The 27500-nt window shown below is 44.7% G+C and overlaps 1 protein-coding gene across 9 annotated transcripts in view; it reads right to left on the bottom strand.

Annotated features, from left to right (window-relative positions):
* LOC137428300 (leucine-rich repeat-containing protein 7) overlaps nt 1-27500 on the bottom strand; it is a 252817-nt gene that overhangs the window by 37297 nt on the left and 188020 nt on the right. For all 9 annotated transcript variants that reach the window (XM_068118239.2, XM_078777036.1, XM_068118245.2 and 6 more), the window contains one exon: nt 8610-9744. In XM_068118239.2, the coding sequence (XP_067974340.2) occupies nt 8610-9744 (1135 nt within the window). The remainder of the gene's footprint in view (nt 1-8609; nt 9745-27500) is intronic.

Below are 27500 nucleotides of genomic sequence, written 5' to 3'. Positions count from 1 at the left end.
TGCCATCCGCTCGGCAAACCAACATCTTATCCGCGGTCCGTAACAATATTGTTGCGGTTTTAGAACCCACACTTTCTTGTAAATATCCCATCTTTAAAAGGTTCAAAGTAGCACCCCTAGTTAGTCCACAAGCAACACGTAGGCCACCATAGGACTTCAGTTATTTCATTGGTATGTGTTTTAGATAAGGCCGTGTTTCCAATAGTTGAATCTACGTTGTGTCAATTAAATAAGGAGTAGGTCCCCAATCTGTTCATTTTGCAACCTCCCTCTCCAAGCTACGCCATTGCGCGTCCCTACAGTCGGTGCCCTATGGCTCTCCCAATTTACTTTGCGCCTATGTTAGCTGCTCGCAGCCTCGCTGGGCTTCCGCCCAAGCGCCGCCATAAGCCACGCGGTTAGGCCCGAGAAAAGGGGGCGGAACGCCAAGAAGAAGGTGTGGCCACGTCATACAGTCGTCAAAGGCGTGGCCGGTAAGCCCTCACAAGCCAACCAGGGCTTAAGGGACATCGCTGGCAGGCGTGGCTTTGGGCTGGAGAAGTGATCGCTTGGGCGAGTTATATAAGCGCGAACGCAAAGCCCTTTCACAGGACTCTCGCGAAGCACTCGAGTGGAAGGTTGGCATTTGAGAGGACTTGTTGGAGGCGCGCGCGTTGTAACAAGACTAATGCGCTTGACTGTCGTGATTACAAAGAACCCTTATTGGAAGCACGCATTACATGACTGATGGGCGAGAGCGCATTGAGAAGAACCTTATGAGATATACGGCGCGCTGATAAAGGAGAATTTTGGAGAGGGCGTTTAGCACGAGCGTGCAAATATTACGAACGCAGGACACAGCTTCCCCCCGCTGTATAAAACTGTCCGGTCGCGCTCAACTATACGCGGAGCTGCCTGCCGGGTTTCACCGTTGGACCGGAGCCTGGACTGGAGCCGACCGGAGCCTGGACCCCATCGCCGGACCCTCTACCTGACCATCCACCATCTACAATCCCCATGTGAGTGTGTACGTTTGTCTGGGGTATTAAGAATAAGACTGTTTTAAGACTGCCCTGTGTTCTGCTTCTTCTTATTCCTATCCTGTACATTCTATTGTTTCCTCTTCTTTCTGTATATTTGTTAATAAATCAATCTTTGTTCTTCCTATACTCTGGTTTCCTCTCGTCTGATCGCATACATCCTTTCTTACATTGGGTAAACGTGGCACGATCGCAACCGCTCAGAATCGGGTTTAGTCATTGTTAACGGCCCGAGTCACGGCTCGCTTCGCTCGGCGTATCCACTAACGCTGCGGCTCGGGTGGGAGGTTATCTCCTTGCTTCACGGTCGGTGTTGGTAATCAGGTAACAGGACCAAATTGACCAGTAACCCTAACTAATACCGACCGGAAGGAACGGGGTAACTTCAGGATCACGTCGGTCAGTAACAGCCAAGGGGATTAACCCCCTCTTGGTAAGAGGAAAAGGCCGACGTTTGAGATCCGCAACAATATATATATATACACAGTTACGTGAAAAAGTAAGTACACCCCATGCAAGGTTTTGACTTTTTCAACATATTTCAACATACAGCTATTTGATCTTCATTTCAACAATATTGATAGATAAAGGTGATATAATATAACAAATATCATGAAACATTTACATTTTGTAGTCCATTGTATAATTTAAATAAACATAAATGCAAGTTTCGCATGTGGAAAAACTAAGTACACCCCTACATTTATCACTACTTCAAATACCTAAAATTAGAATCAGGTGCACCAGCTCAGGTGCAAATGATTAGAACATCGTTCGAGAGGATCTTGGAGGAACCTGTCTTATTTAAACCTCAGACATTTAGTTTGGTTTGCTCTCTGTTGTTGAAGTGTGCAGCGTCACCGTGCCTAGATCAAAAGAGCTCTCGGAGGCCTTCAGAAAGAAGGTTAGAGATGCCTACGAGTCTGGGAAGGGATTTAAAAAGATCTCCAAACAATTTGAAATCAATCATTCGACTGTCCGGAAGATCATCTACAAGTGGAGAAGATTCCAAACAACTGCCAACTTGTTCAGGCCAGGCCGCCCCAGCAAGTTCAGCCCGAGAGCAGACCGCAAGATGCTGAAAGAAGTCTATAAGAACCCCAGAATGTCATCACGGGACCTACAGGTAACTCTTGCCACTGTGAATGTCAAAGTGCACGAGTCTACCATTAGAAAGAGGCTGCACAAATTTGATCTTCATGGGAGGTGTACAACAACAACAACAACAACATGCATTTTAAGGCCATTTTCCCTGCTAGAGCGGGGGTTAGCCTTGCGGTCCCCATGACAACCTTCTCCATTTTGCCCTATTTTCTGCATCTCTCCTTGTTAACCCCCTTGCCCGCATTTCTTCTTCCACCATCTTTAGCCAAGTCTTTCTCGGTCTTCCCCGTCCTCTACTTCCTTCTACATTAATTTCCATCACTCTTCTCAACCAGTCACTTTCATCCTTCCTCAACACATGACCAAACCATCTCAACCTGTTCCTCTTCACATCATCAATCACAGGCAATATTCCCATTATCTTTCGCAATTCATCATTTGTCTTCCTCTCTCTCAACAATACTCCACACATCCATCGAACCATTTAGTCCGTGGGCTGAGTAGAATTTACATGCACCCCCCCCCCACCCCCCCCCCCCGGAAATAGATTCTACACACCCCAAAACCCCCTAAAGGATGTATTACATATCATTATTGGGCATTGGGCAAGTGGTTTAAAAGTTAGATTTTCAAAATGGCGACCGGCGGCAATATTGGATTTATGCAAATTACCAGAGTTGCCCAAACTTGCAATTTGGGCAACCAAGCTGAATTTGTTCTAGGACCCCATGGGAGTACAAATCAACAAAAAAAGTTCAGAGGAAAGAACATTTCTAGGTTCAGGAAATATCAAATCGACTACTGGGCGGTGTATAAGGCAACAGGCAGCTCCTTCAAACGGTCCCGAATTTTTTTCAAATATATATTTGCTCTTTAGAAATATTTCGTGATATATTTCATGTTAAAAAATATGTTGATTTTGGAATTTCACAATATTTTTTCCAGTATATTTATAAGGCTAATACTGTCTGTCTGTTCCCCCCGAACCATGGAAATGATCCTCGGAGATAATAAATTACGTAAAAGTTGCTTCTAATTAATCCACACTTCGGTGAAATTTATAATTATTAAGTAAAGGTTGCTTCAAATTAATGCAAACTTACGGGAAAATAATAATACTGCTTCAATTTGGTGAAGGGTAAAGAGAAAGTAACGCCTGGCGTTAGATGGTGGTATGGCAGTTCAACCACGTGACAACAGCCTGCTGCATCCAAAATCGTCAGTGAAACACTTGTATGAAGAATGCTAAGTTTTGTAATGATCACGTCATGGGGCTTTGTAACGGTATGGACCCTGGTCTTCATGGAGGCATCTGGTATAAAGTGCATGAGAGAGAGTGCTGGGGGGAGGGGGGGTGGGGAAGGAGGGGCTGGGAGGTGTAAGGGGCCGGACGGGGGTGTGGGGGCGAAAGTGGGCATGGTGGTCTGGGAGCACAGGTTGACAGTCTATGGAGGAGGGTTGAGGTTCTATGAAGGGATGAAGTGTCTAGGAGGGGCAGGGGTGTGGGTGAGGTGGGTCTGAGAAGGTGGTGTCCCCCCCTCCCCAGATAGGGAAATTTTGCAATCCAATATGAACCAAACATCGGCACTTTAATTGTGTGAAATGAACTAAGGTACCAATATTAACCAAGGATGTGCTGCGACATCTTTATTGTTAAGAAATGTGATTTTAATTTTTTTGAGCTCTTTCAATCAAGACAAGAATAAAAAGCGTCCTTTTTTACATCGTGGTCATTTACCACGGGCTTCCAGCTCGGATCATATAAAAGGACCTCGGTCTCGGCATGCATCTGTTAACAATTGTCCTAATCAAGCAACAACGTACCCCCTACGCAATCAGCAGCGTTATCAATCAGATGTTAGGCAATCTGCAACTAGTATGATATAGTTGAGTAAGGTGACGATAGATGGGCCGGTTTCAATTTACATTAAAACGAACTCTTCCTCCATCTTCTTCTTCACTTATAATAATACTGATTCTCATTCAACATTCAACCCAATTTCTCATATTGATTACATTCAGAAAACGCTTGCTATATTCAACACTTTTTCTTTCAACATTTCCATTTAATTAATATCACTGTAATACCACCCTATCAATCAGTATTTCTGATTATACACCACCTTTAAAAGCATATATAAACATCTATAACATTGCTATTCCCGTCAGCGAAGCGATGGATACTATCTTCTCGTAACTAATGAAGAGAAGGCTGTAAACAAAGTTCTTGGGCAAGAAAATGGCTATGGTGTAAATAAGCAAATGGCATGTTTCCCAATAAGAACAGGTCTTTGAACACAATCAACTTTTAACTCAGTAAAATTGACATGTTTGGGTCTACAAAATGAATAGTTGCCAATGGCAGACCTAAGAGTGCAAGGACCTATAGGAAATCAGGTTATTGATTCCTAATCACCACTACAGATGAAATGACTTCGTCCAGTATGAGCAGGATTTGCAGGAGCAGGATATGTCCAGTAAGACAAATGATGAATTGCGAAAGATGATGGGACTATTGCCTGTGATTCATGCTGTGAAGAGGAACAGGTTGAGATGGTTTGGTCATGTATTGAGGAAGGATGAAAGTGACTGGTTGAGAAGAGTGATGGAAGTTAATGTAGAAGGAAGTAGAGGACGGGGAAGACCGAGAAAGACTTGGCTAAAGATGGTGGAAGAAGAAATGCGGGCAAGGGGGTTAACAAGGAGATGCAGAAAATAGGGCAAAATGGAGAAGATTGTCATGGGGACCGCAAGGCTAACCCCTGCTCTAGCAGGGAACATGGCCTTAAAATGCATGTTGTGTGTTGTTGTCCAGTATGAGCAGGATCCCATAAGCTATTCAGCTTACATACATGTGAGTTGTCATAAGTTCCATACAAAGCAAGAAACGGCACATCAATAATAAGTCAATCAGAGGTTGTGTCCACGGAGTAATATAATCCGCTCCTGCATCAATGGTCAGCGTCCATTTATAATCTGCTCACCGCACGTACATTACCGGTCAAAAGTTTTAGAACACCTCAATTTTTCCAGTTTTTATTGAAATTTACGCAGTTTAATGTCTCAATGTACTCTGAAATTAAGCATAGAACAAATAAACAATTGCAGATAAAAAAGAAATCGTAGACTCATTTTGTTTAACAAAATTTAATTTAAAAGTTATGACTCGGCAAAGTAGCCACATTTTGCAGATATAACCGCCGAACACACTCGTGGCGTTCTTTCTAAAATGGAAATCAAATATTGTTCGGGAAGTTCTTCCCAACACTGTTGCAGAAGTTCCCACAAATGTGTTGCACTTGTAGGTTGCTTTGCTTTCACCCTTCTGTCCAGTTCATCGCTAACCAGCTCGATGGGGTTTAAGTCTGGAGACTGTGCTGGCCATTCCATGATTTGAAGCCTACCGTCTTGTTCTTTTCCTCGAAGGTAGTTTTGACATAGCCTGGAGATGTGTTTAGGGTCATTATCTTGCTGTAGGATGAACCCCTGACCGACTAGGCGTATACCAGAGGGTATTGCACGGTGTTGTAAAATACTGTGGTAGCCCTTTTGGTTCAGGGTGCCAGTCACTCTGTGTAAGTCGCCGACTCTGGATCCAGCAAAAGAGCCCCAGACCATCACGCTTCCTCCTCCATGTTTAACAGTTGGTGTCACACACTGAGGAACCATCCTTTCGCCTACTCGACGGCGTACAAAAACCATGCATGATGAACCAAAGATTTCAAATTTTGATTCATCGGTCCATAAGACCTTCTTCCATTCTTCAGTAGTGCACTGGCGGTGCTTCATGGCCCAGGCAAGCCTCTTTTTCTTATTTTGCCATCTTAGCAATGGCTTTCTTACTGCCACTCGACCTGTCAAACCTGCAGCTCGAAGTCTTCTCTTCACAGTTGAAACTGAGACTTGTTTACTTCGACCAGTGTTAAGCTGTGCTTGAAGCTGTTGTCCTGTGAGCCGCCTATCACGCAAGCTGTTGACTCTCAGAAACTTGTCTTCTGATTCTGTTGTGGCTTTGGGTCTGCCAGACCTCTTCCTGTCAGAGTTTCCTCCAGTTTCCAATATACTACTTCCTGCAGTGCAATATTGTCCAAATAATGCTTCAGAGGGTGTAATAATAGTCTGTCCCAATACTGCTTTTATATAGACAGGGGGTTTGTAATCAAGTAATCAGCAGAGGTTGTGACACCTGCAGGAATTGTTTGCATCAACTTTCAAGGCTTAATTTACTTACATTGCTGCAGAACAGCTGTAAGTTGTTAACCCATTACTTGTTCCCTGAAGAAGGCCTTTTTTTTTGCAATATAACTGTGCAATTTACATTCTTTTCCCGTTTTTGCTAACCTAAACTTTTTTTTTTAACCTCAAGCAGTTCACTGATTACCTTTGTACCATTTTAGGTTATTCACTGGACATTAAACTGCGTGAATTTCAATAAAAAACTGGAAAAATTTAGGTGTTCTAAAACTTTTGACCGGTAGTGTAGTTCGATAATATAATCATGATCCCAAACTGAAAATGCAAACCGTTGCTGAAAATAGGAGTCGTGAGCACGACACATGACAGGAAAACGACGGGTGAAGAAAACTGAACACCAGTTGCAAGTAAGGTCGCAAACGTGACATGTAGTACAAAATCACGGGTGAAGAAAGCTGAACACCACAGAAGTACGGGCTGCGAATGAGGCAGTGAACGGGTCAACTCCAGTCCACTTTTTCCAAGTGTCAGTAGCAAAGTAGTCATAACGTCGTAAAGTGTCGTAAGTCGTAACGCAGCTCCTAAACACGAAGCGCATCTGCGCACTTTAAACAAGGCCTCTTACTACACCTACCCTACTGTAATTGGCTGAACAGATAAATGCAAATTGGCACCAATAAAAAGCACACTACAAACCCCATCAAAACATCACTGCAATTGAGCAACTTGTTTGTAGTCAAGAGAATCAACCTGGGAGGAGCAAAGGTCTCAGCCAAAGTGCTCATCACCTGAAAATAATTCTGGTCTTCCATTAACAGAAGCGAACGGCTTGATCAGAATTTTAAAACATTCCAGAGGATTCGTTCACAAAAGCTAGTGCCTCAAAAGTTCGCGAGACGAGGTTAATTAAAGTAAGCAACTCCTGCGCAAAATTTCCAGAGCCACGGTCAGCGGAGTGTTCTTTGAAGATGAGAAAGCATTTACAGTGGAGCCACCCATCAACTCTCAAAACGATCATTTCTCCACAAATTTTGCAAAGAGATCCGAAATTCCTTCCAAGTGACCCATAACAACGAAAAATCACTTCAATAAGAAAGTACTGGCTGCCATTGATGTCTTAACACTCAGAAAGGCACAATTGATTGTTATACCATCAAATACAAAGGTTAATGCAATGACGTCTATTGAAACAGTCCTTCAGGATTCCCTTCCACCTGGCATGGATCAGCTTGGTGGGAGTGACTACATACTTCTTCAAGATGGAGCTAAATCTTGCACAGCAAATGTTACACAGGCATACTTGGACAAGTGCATTCCAAACTTCGTGCAACCTGGTATGTGACCCCACACTCTCCCACCATTAATCCGGTGGATTATTATGCATGGGAAAGAATGTGTCAACATGTGTATAAGGAGGTTATTCCGGATGAAAACCACCTCATCGCGTGTGCTAATGAAGCTTAGCAATGCTTGGCTCAGCCTGAAATAAATGGAGTAACTCATCAGTTTGGAAAGCAATTTAGACTGTGCATTGATCAAGATGGAGGTCATTTTGAAAATTTATTGTAATCACCCCGCTCGTGTGAAGCAAAAAGTAGGTTAAGCAGTTGGTTCACTTTGTCTGTCTGTCTACAGATGCCAATTTATGATCGAGGGACTATTTGATATCAATTGAATTTTATATTTTGAATACGTATTGTAGAACACGAATTGCAACATTGCAGTTTAGCAGTACTTTGGCTCTGAATTTTGCTAAATCTACGCATCTCATCCCAATCACACATAAGAAGAGAGCAGTACGGTAAGGTGATGAAAAAGATTGTGTATCAATTGGTGGTAAACTTCCAGAAAAGCTTCTTTTTTTTTCCTACAGCATTTAAGATCTTTATTTCATATAAATTTAATTATATACATAATCTTGGCACTTTCAAAAACCTGTTCGGTAGTATTTTGAAAACTGAGATTCAGCATTCCCATCACAACATGCCCTGAGGGCAGAGTAACTGTGAGATTCAGCATTCAAACTAATGTGGTGGCACCTAGCGCTGTTTGATTAGTGCAAAACAGTGCAAGAGATTAAAGACCTTCCCCAAGTCCTTTTTCTCAAGACTGCATGGGGTAAGGCAGTCTCTGAACTCTCGAGTTGTTATACAGCCACACCCAACACCCGATATGTTATACAGCGGGGGATACATTCCTGGAAATTGCCGCAAATGTCGGAACTGCGAATGTGGGGGTATTGTTGCATGACGGGTTAAAAAACATAAATGCGTCATCAAAACACAAGCTCACCTGCCCAATGGAACCTGCATCCAGTGTGTAGCTGCGGCTGTAGTGCGGCTTGCCAGGAACGGCTGACCCAGCACTTGTGCCACGTCCAAGTGTGGCGATCTCACGTGGAGACAAGTAGTCACTTTCAGAGGCACGAGGCCTCATCAACATCATACCCGTACGAGTCCCAGCTGCTGAATTGGCATTAGACCTTTCTGAATGCCCATGTAAATGTGGATGACGAGTGTTGTACACGATAGCATCCATCTCTGGGGGTATGTCAATAGAGCGTACGTGTCCTGGAAGTGGTGACCGTGGGGCAGATGATAAGGAACCATGGCGACTCGGAAAACATGGCGACTTAGGAGAGGCAGGAGTTAGGGCATTGGTCAAGGAAGGAAGTTGGTGGCGCACAATCTCAGTCTCCATGGTGGCATGGATGAGCGCAGTACGGGCAGGAGGAGGACAGTACTGTGGCCGAAGTAATGGCTGGGGTTTAATTGGCCCAGATTGGTTTGGCGTAAAGTCTGAATCAAAGTGGTAGAGCATTCGCTTAGCTGGTAGAGAAGGTGGAAAAGAGAGGGGTGCTAGTGAAGTTTCCTCTTCATCAAGCAGTGGGGCAGAAGAGCTTCGATGAATCGTTGGATTGACTGTTTTACTTCCAGGTTCATCTACACTTCGGGACTTGGAAACGGGAATTTCAGTGGGTGGGCGTAACTGCACATAAGGTGGGGCTAACATAGAACCTTCGGAAACTGAAGAAGGGATTACAGGCAAGGCTTGCTCGAATGATGCATCCTGTGGAGGTAAGTTAAATGCGGGCTCTGTACACCCTTCCAGTTTGTCCTTTCTCAGTACCAACTGCTTTGGGGGTGCACTGAATTCAAGTGGCATGGATCTAGCGACGACTGGCTCAAAACCTTCGCACATCCGGCCATCAACTTCCAGTTTTTCATTGTATGACGATACAGATTGTGGATTTTCTTTGACAGAAAGTGAGCATATTATTGCAGGTATCCGGCATGGCGAAGCTGCTGTGGAAAGTGTCTCCAATACCGAGGAGTACGCCACATCCATTGGTGCACTGCGCTCGGTAACCACTGTTGCTACCACGGCAGTGTCTGGGTGGTTCACGGATGTTGGTGGTGTTTCCAAGCTAAAAAGTAAAGAGAGAGGTGCCAACGTGAGATGTACAAAGTAAATACAGTAAGTCATTGAGAGATGGAGGAACAGTTTAACTTTTCTGAAATGTGACATGACCTAAAAACAAAACTATGCATATTGCTGTTCATACTTCCAAAAGATAATGATATTTACTTATGAGAGGTGAAAAAAATTAGAATTAAACATCAGAGTAGCACAATGAGAGTCAAATAAAGAGGTACAATTATTATATTAACGAATGACTTTTAAGCAATTTAAAATTCAACATCAGGGGGATAAACATTTAAAGAATTAATCATTTGCCCAAAATGTAAATGTTCTTTTAAAATACATATTAGACTCTAATATATTGTATTTTAAACATAAATGAGACTGTTTACAATGTCTTGATTACATTTTTTAAACAGGAAATCCAGACAAACTTACATGGCATGGCTGGTGTAGCTACATGGTCCCACAGGGAAAAGTGGGATAGTTGTTGTATTGAATAAAATTAATAAAGGGGTGGGGAAGAGGGGAAATTCAATCTGTTGAATTTTAGGTATCCTTGTCTACATCCATCGGCTATAACCCCCGCTCCAGCAGGGAAAATAGCCTGAAAATGCCTGTTGTGTTGTGTGTTGTCTACATCCATTATAAAATGGCCCACAGACAAAGCATTCACAAGTATACAGTGCCTTCAGAAAGTATTCACACCCCCTTGACTTTTTCACATTTTGTTGTTACAGCCTGAATTTAAAATAGATTAAATTGAGATCTTTTGTCACTGATCTATACAAAATACCCCATAAAGTCAAAGTGAATTTTGTTTTCATTAGAAATTTTCACAAATGAATTAAAAATTAAAAGCTGAAATCTCTTGAGTCAATAAGTATTCAACCCCTTTGCTATGAACCCACAAATTGAGCTCAGGTGCATGCAAATTCCTTTGATCATCCTTGAGATGTCTCCACAACTTGATTGGAGTCCACCTGTGACCAATTCAAATGATTGCACATGATTTAGAAAGAAACACACCTTTCTATATAAGGTCCCACAGTTGATGGTGCACGTCAGAGCAGAAACTCTACAACGAAGTCCAAGGAACGTTCTAAAAAAAATTACACTTTGGCACTATGGGGTATTATGTGTAAATTAGTGACAAAAAAAAATCTCAATTTCATCCATTATAAATTCAGGCTGTAACAAAAAAAATGTGAAAAAAGTCGAGGGGTGTGAATTAGTGCTGGGCAATAATCGCGATGGGACGATAATCGTGCTTTTGATTTGCTATCGTGAGAACAATAATGGAAATTAATTATCCCAATTACTGCTAGAGCATGTGTAGTAGGTAAATCGCACCTTAAACACGGATATTGACTGCGTTTAGCGTTGTGTTTATTTTCTCTCAAAATATATACCCATATTATATGCAGCACTATAAAATAAAGCAGGTGATATAACATGCAATGCATGTAATTAAACATGATGTAATTTAATTTTTATATCATTAAGCAAAAAAAATTAAAATGAACGACTCGAGGCGCCAAAACTGCTTTCAATGTCAAAATCGACGATCCGTTTGACTCAGCTTGTTTTGTTTGTGTGAAGATGAGCACTCAAGGCAACATCTTGTCAAAGATTGAGAATATGAGAGGCCTCGTTGTGTGGAGTTTTGGCCATGTCAGGTAATATGTTTCATTACTTATTTGTTTATCCGATTTTTGTCACAATATGGGATTGCTTTGCATTTATTCTTCATAAAGTTCCACATCAAAGGCGTTATTTTAAATGTCTGAAGATGGTCGTACATGACTTTCTTCACAAATGTCCCAATTAGCAAGCAGCTTGCTTGGTGTGTTCCATCAGCAAGCAGCTTGCAACTTGCTTGGTGCGTTATGTTAGCATGCAACATGCTTGATGTGTTATGTTAGCATGCAGCTTGCTTGGTGTGTTATGTTAGCATGCAACATGCTTGATGTTATGTTAGCATGCAGCTTGCATGGTGTGTTATGTTAGCATGCAGCTTGCTTGGTGTGTTATGTTAGCATGCAGCTTGCTTGGTGTGTTATGTTAGCATGCAGATTGCTCGGTGTGTTATGTTAGCATGCAGATTGCTCGGTGTGTTATGTTAGCATGCAGCTTGCTCGATGTGTTATGTTAGCATGCAGCTTGCTTGGTGTGTTATGTTAGCATGCAGCCTGCTTGGTGTGTTATGTTAGCATGCAACTTGCTTGGTGAGTTATGTTAGCATGCAGCTTGCTTGGTGTGTTATGTTAGCATGCAGCTTGCTTGGTGTGTTATGTTAGCATGCAACTTGCTTGGTGTGTTATGTCAGCATGCAGCTTGCTCGATGTGTTATGTTAGCATGTAGCTTGCTTGGTGTGTTATGTTAGCATGCAGCTTGCTTGGTGTGTTATGTTAGCATGCAGCTTCCTTGGTGTGTTATGTTAGCATGCAACTTGCTTGTTGTGTTATGTTAGCATGCAGCTTGCTTGGTGTGTTATGTTAGCATGCAGCTTGCTTGGTGTGTTATGTTAGCATGCAGCTTGCTTGGTGTGTTATGTTAGCATGCAAATTGCTCGGTGTGTTATGTCAGCATGCAGCTTGCTTGGTGTGTTATGTTAGCATGCAGCTTGCTTGGTGTGTTATGTTAGCATGCAACTTGCTTGGTGTGTTATGTTAGCATGCAGCTTGCTTGGTGTGTTATGTCAGCATGCAGCTTGCTCGGTGTGTTATGTTAGCATGTAGCTTGCTTGGTGTGTTATGTTAGCATGTAGCTTGCTCGATCTGTTATGTTAGCATGCAGCTTGCTTGGTGTGTTATGTTAGCATGTAGCTTGCTCGATGTGTTATGTTAGCATGCAGCTTGCTTGGTGTGTTATGTTAGCATGCAGCTTGCTTGGTGTGTTATGTTAGCATGTAGCTTGCTCGATGTGTTATGTCAGCATGCAGCTTGCTTGGTGTGTTATGTTAGTATGCAGCTTCCTTGGTGTGTTATGTTAGCATGTAGCTTGCTCGATGTGTTATGTTAGCATGCAGCTTGCTTGGTGTGTTATGTTAGCATGCAGCTTGCTTGGTGTGTTATGTTAGCATGCAGCTTGCTCGATGTGTTATGTTAGCATGCAGCTTGCTCGATGTGTTATGTTAGCATGCAGCTTGCTTGGTGTGTTATGTTAGCATGTAGCTTGCTCGATGTGTTATGTTGGCATGCAGCTTGCATGGTGTGTTATGTTAGCATGCAGCTTGCTCGATGTGTTATGTTAGCATGCAGCTTGCTCGGTGTCGTCTGTTAGCATGCAGCTTGCTTGGTGTGTTATGTTAGCATGCAGATTGCTCGGTGTGTTATGTTAGCATGCAGCTTGCATGATGTGTTATGTTAGCATGCAGATTGCTCGGTGTGTTATGTTAGCATGCAGCTTGCTCGGTGTGGTCTGTTAGCATGCAGCTTGCATGATGTGTTATGTTAGCATGCAGCTTGCTTGGTGTGTTATGTCAGCATGCAGCTTGCTCGGTGTGGTCTGTTAGCATGCAGCTTGCATGATGTGTTATGTTAGCATGCAGCTTGCTCGATGTGTTATGTTCGAATGCAGCTTGCTCGGTGTGTTATGTTAGCATGCAGCTTGCTCGGTGTGTTGTTAGCATGCAGCTTGCTCGGTGTGGTCTGTTAGCATGCAGCTTGTTTGGTGTGTTATGTTAGCATGCAGATTGCTCGGTGTGTTATGTTAGCATGCAGCTTGCTCGGTGTCGTCTGTTAGCATGCATCTTGCTTGGTGTGTTATGTTAGCATGTAGATTGCTCGGTGTGTTATGTTAGCATGCAGCTTGCTCGGTGTGTTATGTTAGCATGCAGCTTGCTTGGTGTGTTTTGTTAGCATGCAGCTTGCTTGGTGTGTTCTGTTAGCATGCAGATTGCTCGGTGTGTTATCTTAGCATGCAGCTTGCTCGGTGTCGCCTGTTAGCATGCAGCTTGCTCGGTGTCGTCTGTTAGCATGCAGCTTGTTTGGTGTGTTTTGTTAGCATGCAGATTGCTCGGTGTGTTATGTTAGCATGCAGCTTGCTTGGAGTGTTCTGTTAGCATGCAGCTTGCTTGGTGTGTTTTGTTAGCATGCAGCTTGCTTGGTGTGTTCTGTTACCATGCAGCTTGCTTGGTGTGTTATGTTGGCATGCAGCTTGCTCGGTGTGGTCTGTTAGCATGCAGCTTGCTCGATGTGTTATGTTGGCATGCAGCTTGCTTGGTGTGTTATATCAGCATGCAGCTTGCTCGGTGTGTTATGTTGGCATGCAGCTTGCTCGATGTTTTATGTTAGCATGCAGCTTACTCGGTGTGTTATGTTAGCATGCAGATTGCTCGGTGTGTTATGTTAGCATGCAGCTTGCTCGGTGTGGTCTGTTAGCATGCAGCTTGCATGATGTGTTATGTTAGCATGCAGCTTGCATGATGTGTTATGTTAGCATGCAGATTGCTCGGTGTGTTATGTTAGCATGCAGCTTGCTCGGTGTGGTCTGTTAGCATGCAGCTTGCATGATGTGTTATGTTAGCATGCAGCTTGCTTGGTGTGTTATGTCAGCATGCAGCTTGCTCGGTGTGGTCTGTTAGCATGCAGCTTGCATGATGTGTTATGTTAGCATGCAGCTTGCTCGATGTGTTATGTTCGAATGCAGCTTGCTCGGTGTGTTATGTTAGCATGCAGCTTGCTCGGTGTGTTGTTAGCATGCAGCTTGCTCGGTGTGGTCTGTTAGCATGCAGCTTGTTTGGTGTGTTATGTTAGCATGCAGATTGCTCGGTGTGTTATGTTAACACGTAGCTTGCTCGATGTGTTATGTTAGCTTGCAGCTTGCTTGGTGTGTTATGTTAGCATGCAACTTGCTTGGTGTGTTATGTTAACACGTAGCTTGCTCGATGTGTTATGTTAGCTTGCAGCTTGCTTGGTGTGTTATGTTAGCATGCAACTTGCTTGGTGTGTTATGTTAGCATGGAGCTTGCTTGGTGTGTTATGTTAGCATGTAGCTTGCTTGGTGTGTTATGTTAGCATGCAGCTTGCTTGGAGTGTCTGTTAGCATGCAGCTTGCTTGGTATGTTTTGTTAGCATGCAGCTTGCTTGGTGTGTTCTGTTAGCATGCAGATTGCTCGGTGTGTTATGTTAGCATGCAGCTTGCTTGGTGTGTTCTGTTAGCATGCAGCTTGTTTGGTGTGTTATGTTAGCATGCAGTTTGCTCGGTGTGTTATGTTAGCATGCAGATTGCTCGGTGTGTTATGTCAGCATGCAGCTTGCTCGGTGTCGTCTGTTAGCATGCAGCTTGCTTGGTGTGTTATGTTAGCATGCAGATTGCTCGGTGTGTTATGTTAGCATGCAGCTTGCATGATGTGTTATGTTAGCATGCAGATTGCTCGGTGTGTTATGTTGGCATGCAGCTTGCTCGGTGTGGTCTGTTAGCATGCAGCTTGCATGATGTGTTATGTTAGCATGCAGCTTGCTTGGTGTGTTATGTCAGCATGCAGCTTGCTCGGTGTGGTCTGTTAGCATGCAGCTTGCATGATGTGTTATGTTAGCATGCAGCTTGCTCGATGTGTTATGTTCGAATGCAGCTTGCTCGGTGTGTTATGTTAGCATGCAGCTTGCTCGGTGTGTTGTTAGCATGCAGCTTGCTCGGTGTGGTCTGTTAGCATGCAGCTTGTTTGGTGTGTTATGTTAGCATGCAGATTGCTCGGTGAGTTATGTTAGCATGCAGCTTGCTCGGTGTCGTCTGTTAGCATGCATCTTGCTTGGTGTGTTATGTTAGCATGTAGATTGCTCGGTGTGTTATGTTAGCATGCAGCTTGCTCGGTGTGTTATGTTAGCATGTAGCTTGCTTGGTGTGTTATGTTAGCATGCAGCTTGCTTGGAGTGTTCCGTTAGCATGCAGCTTGCTTGGTGTGTTTTGTTAGCATGCAGCTTGCTTGGTGTGTTCTGTTAGCATGCAGATTGCTCGGTGTGTTATGTTAGCATGCAGATTGCTCGGTGTGTTGTGTTAGCATGCAGCTTGCTCGGTGTCGTCTGTTAGCATGCAGCTTGCTCGGTGTCGTCTGTTAGCATGCAGCTTGTTTGGTGTGTTTTGTTAGCATGCAGATTGCTCGGTGTGTTATGTTAGCATGCAGCTTGCTTGGAGTGTTCTGTTAGCATGCAGCTTGCTTGGTGTGTTTTGTTAGCATGCAGCTTGCTTGGTGTGTTCTGTTACCATGCAGCTTGCTTGGTGTGTTATGTTGGCATGCAGCTTGCTCGGTGTGGTCTGTTAGCATGCAGCTTGCTCGGTGTGTTATGTCGGCATGCAGCTTGCTCGGTGTGTTATGTTAGCATGCAGCTTGCTCGATGTGTTATGTCAGCATGCAGCTTGCTCGGTGTGTTATGTTGGCATGCAGCTTGCTTGGTGTGTTATGTCAGCATGCAGCTTGCTCGGTGTGTTATGTCGGCATGCAGCTTGCTCGATGTGTTATGTTAGCATGCAGCTTGCTCGGTGTGTTATGTTGGCATGCAGCTTACTCGGTGTCGTCTGTTAGCATGCAGCTTGCTCGGTGTTGTCTGTTAGCATGCAGCTTGTTTGGTTTGTCATGTTCGCATGCAGCTTGGTTGGTGTGTTCCGTTCGTAGGTAGCTTGATAATGCTTACAAAGCCAGACTTTCCCTATCAACTGCTTGTCTCGTCACTCGGCAAATGGAGCAAAGCGAATTCCTCCAGGCAAAATGAGGTTTGACTTTCAACAAAGTGCAACAGAATTATGAAATAAAGAGTACTAATACACGTAACTCTACGGATATTCAGTTTGTTCTTATGTGGGTTGTTATTGTATGCTACATGGTTCTCAAGGTGCTAATTACATTATTTTTTATTATCATGACATTATCGTGATAATCGTGATAACAAGATCGATTATTGTGACATAAGTTTTTTCATTATCACCCAGGCCAAGTGTAAATACTTTCTGAAGGCACTGTAGACGCAGACATGGAATTATTTACATTAACAATGCATAATGGTGGGTGGTCACCACTCCATCCCATCAACGTTTCAGTACTTTTACATCAACATCAAAAACGTGAGGAGACAATGGACAAATCACCAGCATAGGGAATTTAAACAGGACATGTCATCAATAATCAAGTGCTGAAATGACATACTGATTTGAGTGTTGTTTTAGCCATTACAATTCCTGCAGTTAACCACCACAATCATTTTCATTCGGTACACCTTCATGTATCTATGGGACCACATGGCCAGGGATGCTGTAAGGGGGGGGGGGGAAAGTTCGGATGACTCCAAGGGCTCTCCACTGACAGGGGCCCTAAAAATTATTAGAACATTAGGTAAAAATTCTCAACATTAAATTATTAACCAGGCTTTGCAGTCTTTCCATGCTGTCCATTGAAAGTCAGTTGGCTGGAAAGCTGGACTTCAAAGCCTTGATCAGTGACTTTGCCAGCAACAAGGCTCGGCGCTGGGCTCTTGGTGTGTAAGGCTGAGCAAGGACCAGTGATAACTAAATGGCATGGCTGTGGATATTGGATCATTACACTTGGTATGTATACTTGTATGTATACTCTGCTGCTGATTTTAATATTTTGTTTGTTATATCATTCTATAGTCTCTATAGCTGATTCTATAGTCTATAGTCTCTGCTGTTGGCTTTGCGGTTAGGGTGCCGGCTTGGGATCCTAGGATCCTGGGTTCGAATCCCGGTCGATCGCTGAATTAACACCAGGGGGGTTGACTCAGCCTGTCATCCTTCCGAGGTCGGCAAATTGAGTACCAGCTTGCTGGGATGAATGATCACGGTGTGTACCCCGATTTAGAATAGGTACACCGTATCCCTGCGCATCGTAAGAGCGTGACCAAGGGTTAGCGTCAGGAAGGGCATCCGGCCATAAAAACATTGCCTCAAACAGGGAACCATGATTGTCATGGGGCCCGCAAGGCTAACCCCCGCTCTAGCAGGGAAAATGGCCTTAAAACGATCATTCATATCATTCTATAGATGATAATGTTAATTTATTTTAATTGAAGAGGTTAATGTATGTTGTAATTCTTACCATTAAAAATACATTTTGACTGTAAAAGATGGCCTTTAGCACATTGCTTGTGTGGGTATCAGTCTTGCATCAAATAGTGAATTCCATACTGTATGCAGAAATATGAGCATTGTTTCAACCTCCTGGCAAAAATGTCGGGGAAAAAATGTGCGCGCGTGCTGCATTGGGGCCCATTGTGATATCATTTCATGGGGCCCAAAATCCCTGGCGGCGCCCCTGCACATGGCTGTGCCGCTGATGCAGTGTCCCGTTTCCAGTAAGCTAGTACTCATTTTGCTGACCTCGGAAGGTTTACAGGCTGAGTTAATCCGCCTCGTGTTATTTAACGGCATGACGGGAGCTCAAACTCAGGATCCTAAGATCTTAAAGCAGCCACCTTAACTGCTAAGCCAACACCAGTTGGCCCAAAACAAAATACACAAAAGAGGAACATATCAAAGTGCACACGAGCGAACAAATATCGCCATTTTTAACATACTGCTAAAATAATAAAATGTATGTCTGTTTCTCAAATATTTAATCAACTCATTTGATTTTAAACCGTCCTGGATTTGGAGATAAATCTGGCCTGGGATAATGAGAAATTGCTCTCAAAGGATTAAATCATGTGCGTTCATGCAACATGCAGAGGGTAGTCAATTAGATGAAAACCCAGAACTAAAAGTTAGCCGGGATTATCACAAGGTCATACGTGACATTTCTGATTGCACGAGGGGAGGTATGCACCTTGGCCAGAGAACAACTTCAGTGTCAGTTTCAACTGCAGAATTCAAACAAAGCATTGCGATTATTGGTGAATAACCATGCATGTGGTATGAGCAAGTTGTTGCTCCTTAAAGGTGATAACATTTTCACACACTGCATTTACAAAAGGTTAAACTGCAAGAAAATCTCATAATTCTTGATTTCTATAAATTGTACAATCGTCCAATATGCCAAGTAACATTTTGACTAATAAAATAATGCTTAGACAAAACGTCACAAAGTTTCACTTTGAACGTTGAGCCTCAGATGGATGTGATGCTTTGGGATGTCTCAATAGTTTTAGATGATGGACATTAAAGATTTTAGCAGTCTTTCAGGAGGAGTTGAACAGTCATCACAGGCATCCAGAACACTACAAATTCCTGCCTGAACCAGCTCTCGTCAAATATCTGACCTGATCAAACGTTTCATTAAAAAGACGGCCAATTTATCTCCTGCAGCTGACCCACAAGAAAGTAGGATTCATTGGGGCTGTTAGAGTAGTACAGTAAACCCTTAAATATTGATTGGTGTTACGTTCCTGAAAAGTGCCCTGATATCCAAAACTGCGGAAGTTAAAACCAAGGGCCTATGGGAAAAAGGAGGTTGGGTTATATTGGGCTTGTAGAGGAAGGTGCGTGGCAGGCAAAATAAACACAAAAATAAAATCGAAATAAACAGTGTGTGTGTGTGCGTGTGCGTGTGCGTGTGTGTGTGTGTGTGTGTGTGTGTGTGTGTGTGTGTGTGAAGCGCCATTAACACCCAAACTACTGGGCCAATCGCCACCACAGTTGATGCATAGAGCAAATTTGACCTCCTGTTGAACATGGGCGACTTCGTTTTTTTTATGACCATGGCTAATAATGATATCGCTAAATTAAATTCGAAATTCATGATTTATTTATCGATTGTGGCGGTTTGTTATCGATTTTATCGATTGTGGCCTCGACGTGCCCCTGTTCCCCCTCCCCCGACGGCAAATTTGAGTTTCTCACTTTCTCCACATCGCATTTTCCTCCCGAGTTCAAAACAGTGAGACTTGTGTGAGAATTGCGTTGTTTTGTCGAGATTTTTCCTTTCAAGAGCAATTTCAAAAGTGAAGATGTCTTTCCGCCTCGGATACCATTCACCCAACTGACAGCCTTTGAATTAAAGAGACTTAAATTCCCCCTCCAACTCAGCTTTGCAATGTCCATTAACAGGGCTCAAGGACAATCTTTACAGGTGGTTTAACTAAATTTGACAACTCCTAGTTTTCCTCATGTGGAGCTTTATATTGGATGCTCTCGTGTAGGCAATGAAAGACATTTAGAATCCTTTGCACCAGAAGACGGAAGACGGACCAGATGGATTGACGGATTTTCGAAGCTGTACACGATCTCCACGTTTTCAAAGTCGTCATTGTTCACAATTGTATTTTGTCGAAACTGTATTTATCTTTCGGTGTGTGAACCACCAATAGTGTGTCCCTTGGAAGTTTCTCGGTGTTTATCTTTCATAAATTAATCGTTTCTGTTTGCCGTGCGTGTTGCGGCCTTGCCTAATGCTTCCCCCGTCGAAGTTTGTTCCTTCCTTCGCTGTTTTTGATATAATATATATAATAACCACCTTTAGAGGCCATGTTTCCCCGCAAAGCGGGGGTTGGCCTTTTCGGGAACCGTGGTTGTTGTTGTTTTTCGGTCCCCTTTTTGAAGCAATGTTTTACGGCCGGATGCCCTTCCTGACGCCAACCCTTTTTGCCGCCTTTAACGACAAACAGGGAATTACCAGCGAACTGGTACTCAATTAGCTGACCTCGGAAGGATGACAGGCTGAGTCAACCCCCCTGGCGTTAATTCAGCAATCGACCGGGATTCGAACCCAGGATCCTAGGATCCTAAGCCGGCACCCTAGCCGCGAGCCCAACACCAGGGTTCTTTAGATTTTCCCGTCTCCCCCAACCTTCCCCGAAGATCTACTCTTTGTCTAACGTTGTAACCCCAACCCTCCACCCCCCCCCCCCTCCACCCCTCCACCCCAAAAAAACCAAAAAAACAACAACTTTTATTTCCCTTTCTCCTCGTGTGCTTTTGTCACATTGTGCACTTCTGTCCACGTGTGCTGTTCGCCCCGCCCCCATTATCGCCTTGCCTTCCACCTTTTGCCATGTTCAAGTGACTCGTGGTTGTCCCTCTAGGCTCCCTCTCCCCGTTGGTATCTTTGTGAATACAAGACTATTCTTCACAGTTCTGTTTAAATATGTTTAAACTTTCCCCTGCAGTGTTTTATTCAGTGGTTTAGTACAACATGCTGTTTTTCTTCCTATTTAAAAGGCTCCTTTCAGTTTCCTCTCCAACTCATTCCATTTCAAAAAAATATTCAATCTCTTATAATTCTTTCTCACTACATGCTCTAAATTCTCATTCATTCCACCCCTCCTCAATCGTTCTTAAACGGATCGCTAACTTGAAAATCACAATAACCCATTTTGCTATAAATGTTCATCTTTCATTAATCATCCACTTTCTAAACTCCCCCCTTGCCCCTCCCCTCCAAATCTCCCCCTTGCCCCTCCCCTCCAAATCTCCCCCCTTCCCCCTCCCCTCCTAAACTCCCCCCTTGCCCCTTCCCTCCTAAACTCCCCCCTTGCCCCTCCCCTCCAAATCTCCCCCCTTGCCCCTCCCCTCCTAAACTCCCCCCTTGCCCCTCCCCTCCTAAACTCCCCCCAACCCCTCCCCTTCAAATCTCCCCCCCCCCCAACCATTCCTCCCAAATTCTCCCTCCTCCCACCTCCTTCTCAAAGCTGCCTCCTCCCCACTTCATCTCCCTTATATCTCATACCTCCACCTCCCCCAACCTTCTACTTTCCTCTGCCCCCCCCCCCCTCAAACAACCCCTCACTGTGCCTCATCCGATCACCATCAAACCTTTCGTCCTCCTCATCCTTCCCTTTCTTGTAACTCTTCTGTAATCTCTGACACACTATCAACTGCTCTCCCTACCTCCCCCTCTCACTCATCCTTCATCTGACCCAACCCCTCCCCTCCCCTCCCCTGGCCTGCACCCGATGATCCCCCTCTCTCCTCATTAAAGGTATGGACCTCAAACATACGGGGCCTTCGCTCAAACCTGATTGATCTCTCCATTCAGGGTGCGTCTGATAATCCAGACTTGATCTGCTTAACAGAAACTTTCCTCCTTCAAGATGTCTCTGATTCCTTAATATCTCTTTTTGGTTACTCCCTCCTCCGGTATGATAGACCTGAGCCTCGTCCTGGTGGTGGGGTGGCTATTTTTATCAAAAACTCTCTTCCTCACTCTCCTTGCACTGCCCTCTCTCCACCCTACCCCCAGGAGTACCTCTGGCTATGGCTTCCTCTCCGCTCCCACCTTTTGTTCATATGTGTACTTGGTGTTACGTTCAAATGGTGTTACTGTCCTCCAAACAGTGATGACTCCATTTACATTTCGCTGTCGGACAACATGGACCAACTTCTACAAACTCATCCAAACTCTCTCTTCCTCATATGTGGCGACTTCAACTGTCAACATGCCAGCTGGCTGAGTGTGGGTTCCTCTCTCACCAGCCATGGCACCTCAGCAAAGGACTTCTGCGACTCATTGGGACTGACACAATCTGTCAATTTCCCGACCCGGATCGCAGTCAATGGAGTATCTTCTCTTCTGGACTTGGTTATGACAAACTTCCCTGCAAATGTCTGCTGCTCTTCTTCTGCTCCAATCGGTTCTTCTGATCATGTGCTTGTTAAAGTGGACATCTCTCTGGCCATTCTCGGAGAGCCTCCTCAGCGCCGACGAGTCTGGCATTTCACTCAGGCTGACTGGCACGGTCTGCAAGCAGCCATCAATCATCTGGACTGGTCTGCCATCTCTACTGCCTCTGACATCAATTCTTCCTGGGAATTCTTCCAAAGCTTGCTTGATCTCTGATCATCAATTTGGTTTCAGACCAGGTCACTCTACTCTGGACATGCTGCTTCTGCTGTCTCAACAATGGATGGAGGTCCTCAATGCCAAACAGGAAATCAGAGCTGTCTCCCTTGACATATCAAGGGCCTTTGATACGGTCTGGCACCCAGCTCTGCTCACCAAACTCTCCTCCTATGGTATCCATGGAAATCTCCATGCATGGCTTGCGGACTTCCTCTCTGGTCGTAGTCAACGTGTGGCCCTGAATGGATTTCTCTCATCTCCCCTTCCTGTTCAGGCTGGAGTTCCCCAAGGAAGTGTGCTGGGCCCTGTGCTTTTTCTGGTCTTTATCAATGATCTCTCTGACTCTCTGGAAAATCCTCTCTATCTCTTTGCTGATGACTCCACTCTCTGCCGCTCCATTCCTCTTCCCTCAGATCGGCAGTCTGCAGCCTCCTCACTCTCTGAAGACCTGGACAAAATCACAGACTGGTCAAACAAGTGGAACATGTCTTTCAATCCTGCCAAATCTCACTCTCTTACTATGTCTCTCCGAAAAGATCGACTGGACAACCCTCCCATCTACTTTCTCAACAATCCTCTCCAAGAAGTTCTGTCACTCAAGCTTTTGGGTCTCACTATCTGCCATGATCTTTCTTGGGAAAACCACATTTCCAAGCTGGCCTCCAAAGCCAGTCGCCGACTGGGCATCCTCCGTCGTGCGAAGTCCTTCCTCGGCACACCTGACCTCCTCACCACATACAAGGCTTTCATCCGCAGCTCAATGGAATACTGTTCTCCCCTATGGGCTGGTGCTCCTGCCTCACACCTGGCTCGGCTTCACGCTGTTGAATCCAAAGCTTTCAAAATCATTGGAATCTCCCGCGATGAAGCTATCTCTGAGGGCCTTTCACTCACTCACCGCAGGCAGGTAGGTGGTCTTTCTGTCTTCTACCGACTCCTCTCCGGCCTTGCTCCCCCAGCTCTCTCTGTGCTCTGTCCCCCAAATATTCCTACAGGTCGCACAAGATCTGCCAGCAACCCTCTGATGGTTAAACTGCCGAAATCTCGGCTCTCTGCTCACCTTCACTCTTTCATTCCTCTTTTCTCCCGCCTGTGGAACAAACTCCCACACTCCCTTCAATCCCTCTCCTCCCTCCAGGTCTTTAAAACAGCTGTTCACCACCATCTCTTATCTTCCCCCATCCATAACCTTGATCTTTTCTACCCCCACTAATTCACCCCAGATCCACCTTGTTTGAAATTCCAACTTATTTCCTGGAAATCCTGGCAGTGTCCATATGTTTATACCTCTCCCACCCCCCCCCCTTCACATGCCTCCCCCCCTTCACATGCCTCCCCCCCTTCACATGCCTCCCCCCCAAAGCCCTCTCCCTCCCACAGATCTCTCGATGTCTCCATGTCTCTCGGTCCCTGCTCTCAAATGTTGTGTTTGTGTCCTTCCCCCTCTCTCCCCATCTTGTCTACCGCTCCCGATGTTATTTGTTTTATGTGTCTGTTTGTCTTTCTGTGTGATTAATGTTCGCTCTTTCACGAGCCTCGATCTTGTATACAAAAAAAAAAGAAAAAAAAAAAAAAAGCAAACTGCTCCCTCTCTCATGCACAGATTTATCCCATCTCGTCTTCAGTTGTCTTACCCTTCCTCCCGTCCATGGTACACTGAATCTTGTGGTGAAGCAGTTGCCCTGAAACAACTTGCCTTTGCCTCTTGGAAGGCAAATCCAACTGAAGGCAATCTCAGTTCCTTCCACCAAGCTCGGAACAAGTGTGTGTCTACCCTCAGGAGTGCCAGGAAGCACTATCTCTCCACACTCAAGATTGAACTCTCAAACCTGTCTCCTTCCTCCAAATCCTGGTGGCTTCTGGTCAAATCCGTTTCTGGTGTTTGTTCCCCCTCCATCCCCTCCCTTACCTCAAATGGCTACACAGTTGACACCGCACGTGACAAAGCCGAATGCCTCAACTCTGTGTTTGCCTCAAAATCTTGTCTCCCAAACTCATCTCTCTCTGTTCCCACCTTTCCCAGTCGAACCCAACTGCTCCTGGACTCTGTGTCCTTCTCTGCTGACAAGGTGCAAAAGTTTTTGTCAAACCTCGACTCTGATTCTGCAACTGGACCAGAGGGCATTAGCCCACGGGTCCTAAAATCCTGCTCTGCCACTCTATCTCACCCTCTCTCTGTTCTTTTCACCCTCTCTTTTGCTCAAGGTCATCTGCCAGCATCTTGGAAATCAGCAAACATTACCGCTTTACACAAAAAAGGTACAAAAACAGATCCTTGCAACGACAGACCAATCAGTCTGCTTCCAATTATCAGCGAAGTCATGGAATCCATCATTGCTTCGGATATCAAATCCTTCCTCTTCTCCAATGGCTTGATCTCTGATCATCAATTTGGAATTCAGACCAGGTCATTCTACTCTGGACATGTTGCTTCTGCTGTCTCAACAATGGATGGAGGTCCTCAATGCCAAACAGGAAATCAGAGCTGTCTCACTTGACATATCACGTGCCTTCGATACGGTCTGGCACCCAGCTCTGCTCACCAAACTCTCCTCCGATGGTATCCATGGAAATCTCCACTCATGGCTTGCGGACTTCCTCTCTGATCGGAGGCAACGTGCGGCCCTGAATGGATTTCTCTCATCTCCCCTTCCTGTTCTGGCTGAAGTTCCCCAAGGTAGTGTTCTGGGCCCTGTGCTATTTCTGGTCTTCATCAATGATCTCTCCGACTCTCTGGAAAATCCTCTCTATCTCTTTGCTGATGACTCCACCATCTGCCGCTCCATTCCTCATCCCTCAGATCGGCAGTCTGCAGCCTCCTCACTCTCTGCAGACCTGGACAAAATCACAGACTGGTCAAACAAGTGGAACATGTCTTTCAATCCTGACAAATCTCACACTCTTACTATGTCTCTCCGAAAAGACCGACTGGAAAACCCCCCCATCTACTTTCTCAACAATCCTCTCCAAGAAGTTCTGTCGCTCAAGCTTTTGGGTCTCACTATCAGTATCTGCCATGATCTTTCTTGGGAAAACCACATTTCCAAGCTGGCCTCCAAAGCCAGTCACCGACTGGGCATCCTCCGTCGTGCGAAGTCCTTCCTTGGCACACCTGAGCTCCTCACCACATACAAGGCTTTCATCCGCAGCTCAATGGAATACTGTTCCCCCCTCCGGGCCGGTGCTCCTGCCTCACACCTAGCTCGGCTTCACGCTGTTGAAACCAAAGCTTTCAGAATCATTGGAATCTCCTGCGATGAAGCTAACTCCGAGGGCCTTTCACTCACTCACCACAGGCAGGTTGGTGGTCTTTCTGTCTTTTACCGACTCCTCTCCGGCCTTGCTCCCCCAGCTCTCTCTGTGCTCTGTCCCCCCCAATATTCATTCAGGTCGCACAAGATCTGCCTGCAATCCTCTTATGGTTAAACTGCCAAAATCTAGGCTTTCTGCTCACCTTCACTCTTTTATACCCCTTTTTTCCCGCCTCTGGAACAAACTCCCCCACTCCCTTCAATCCCACTCCTCCCTCCAGGTCTTTAAAACAGCTGTTCACCACTATCTCTTATCTTCCCCCATCCAAAACCTTGATCTTTTCTACCCCCGCTAATTCACCCCAGATACACTTTTTTTTGAAATTCCAACTTCTTTCCTGGAGGTCCTTGCAGTGTTCATGTGTTTTATACCTCTCCCACCTCCCCCCAAGCCCTCCCCCTCCAACATTTCTCCCGATGTCCCTGCTCTCAAATGTGTTTGTGTCCTTCCCCCTCTCTCCCCAACTTGTCTACCGCTCCCCTTATTTTTGTGTTTTATGTGTCGGTTTGACTTTTTGTGTGATTAATGTTAGCTCTTTCACGAGCCTCGATCTTGGATACAAAAAAAAGAAAAAAGAAAAAAAAAAAAGGACAAGCCCAGGAACATTGTTTACAAAGAGGCTCTTTCATGTAGTTATTTAATTTTTAGTATTTGGGTTTGTGTCCGTATGTGTTCTGCTATTTGCTTTTGGAAAATTTGAATTATCCTGCTGAGTTGAAGCAGATTAAACGTTCAGAAGTAAATAAGATGAGGCCCCTCCAGTCAGTAATGTGTCTAAAGCCCCACCATTCATCCCCTATTAATCTCGTAAATCGAATATATTGAAGCTTATTCAAACCACTCACAGACTAATATTGATGTTCGGCACCTTCTGGGTGGCGTAAAAACTTTTCGTGCCAACCGACATCAAAGCCGATACACCGGGAAAAAATGTAATCACAGAACGGTCGGAAAGCATCCATAAATGAAATTTTACGTTAAAAAAAAAAAGCGTAAAAGCGTCCGGAAAAAAAATACCTCAATCGATATCTAGCATTTGAAAATTGTAATTTATTTAACTGTAAACTGGAAAATAAAAACCTCAATTGATATCTAACAGGAGGTCTGTGATGCTTCCCTATAATCATAAAGCTTCTATTTATTATGTACCTACGTATGAAGCACGGTTCATTATTGCTTACACAATGTGTAAGAATACACCACTAGTAATTTTTCTTACTATAATTCACCAAATGTCTGTCTGTCTGTCTGTCTGTCTGTCCGTCCGTCTGTTCCCAGGTACCGCAAAAACAGCTGAACCGATCGCAACAGATTTTTTGGTGGGTAATTCTGGGACCCCCTGGAATAAAATAGGCTATATTGTTCTTCCAATCCTGGTGTTGGCTTTGCGGTCAGGATGCCGGCTTGGGATCCGAGGATCCTGGGTTCGAATCCCGGTCGATCGCTGAATTAACACCAGGGGGGTTGACTCAGCCTGTCATCCTTCCGAGGTCGGCAAATTGAGCACCAGCTTGCTGGGATGAATGATCACGGTGTGTACCCCGGTTAGAATAGGTACACCGTATCCCTGCGCATCGAAAGAGCGTGACCAAGGGTTGGCGTCAGGAAGGGCATCCGCCATAAAAACATTGCCTCAAACAGGGAACCATGATTGTCATGGGGCCCGCAAGGCTAACCCCCGCTCTAGCGGGGAAAATGGCCTTTAAAAAACGATCAT

The sequence above is a fragment of the Myxine glutinosa genome, chromosome 1 (assembly GCF_964187855.1).
Source record: "Myxine glutinosa chromosome 1, kmMyxGlut1.1, whole genome shotgun sequence".
Classification (NCBI taxonomy): domain Eukaryota; kingdom Metazoa; phylum Chordata; class Myxini; order Myxiniformes; family Myxinidae; genus Myxine; species Myxine glutinosa.
This window is presented reverse-complemented; position numbering and strand designations above follow the sequence as displayed.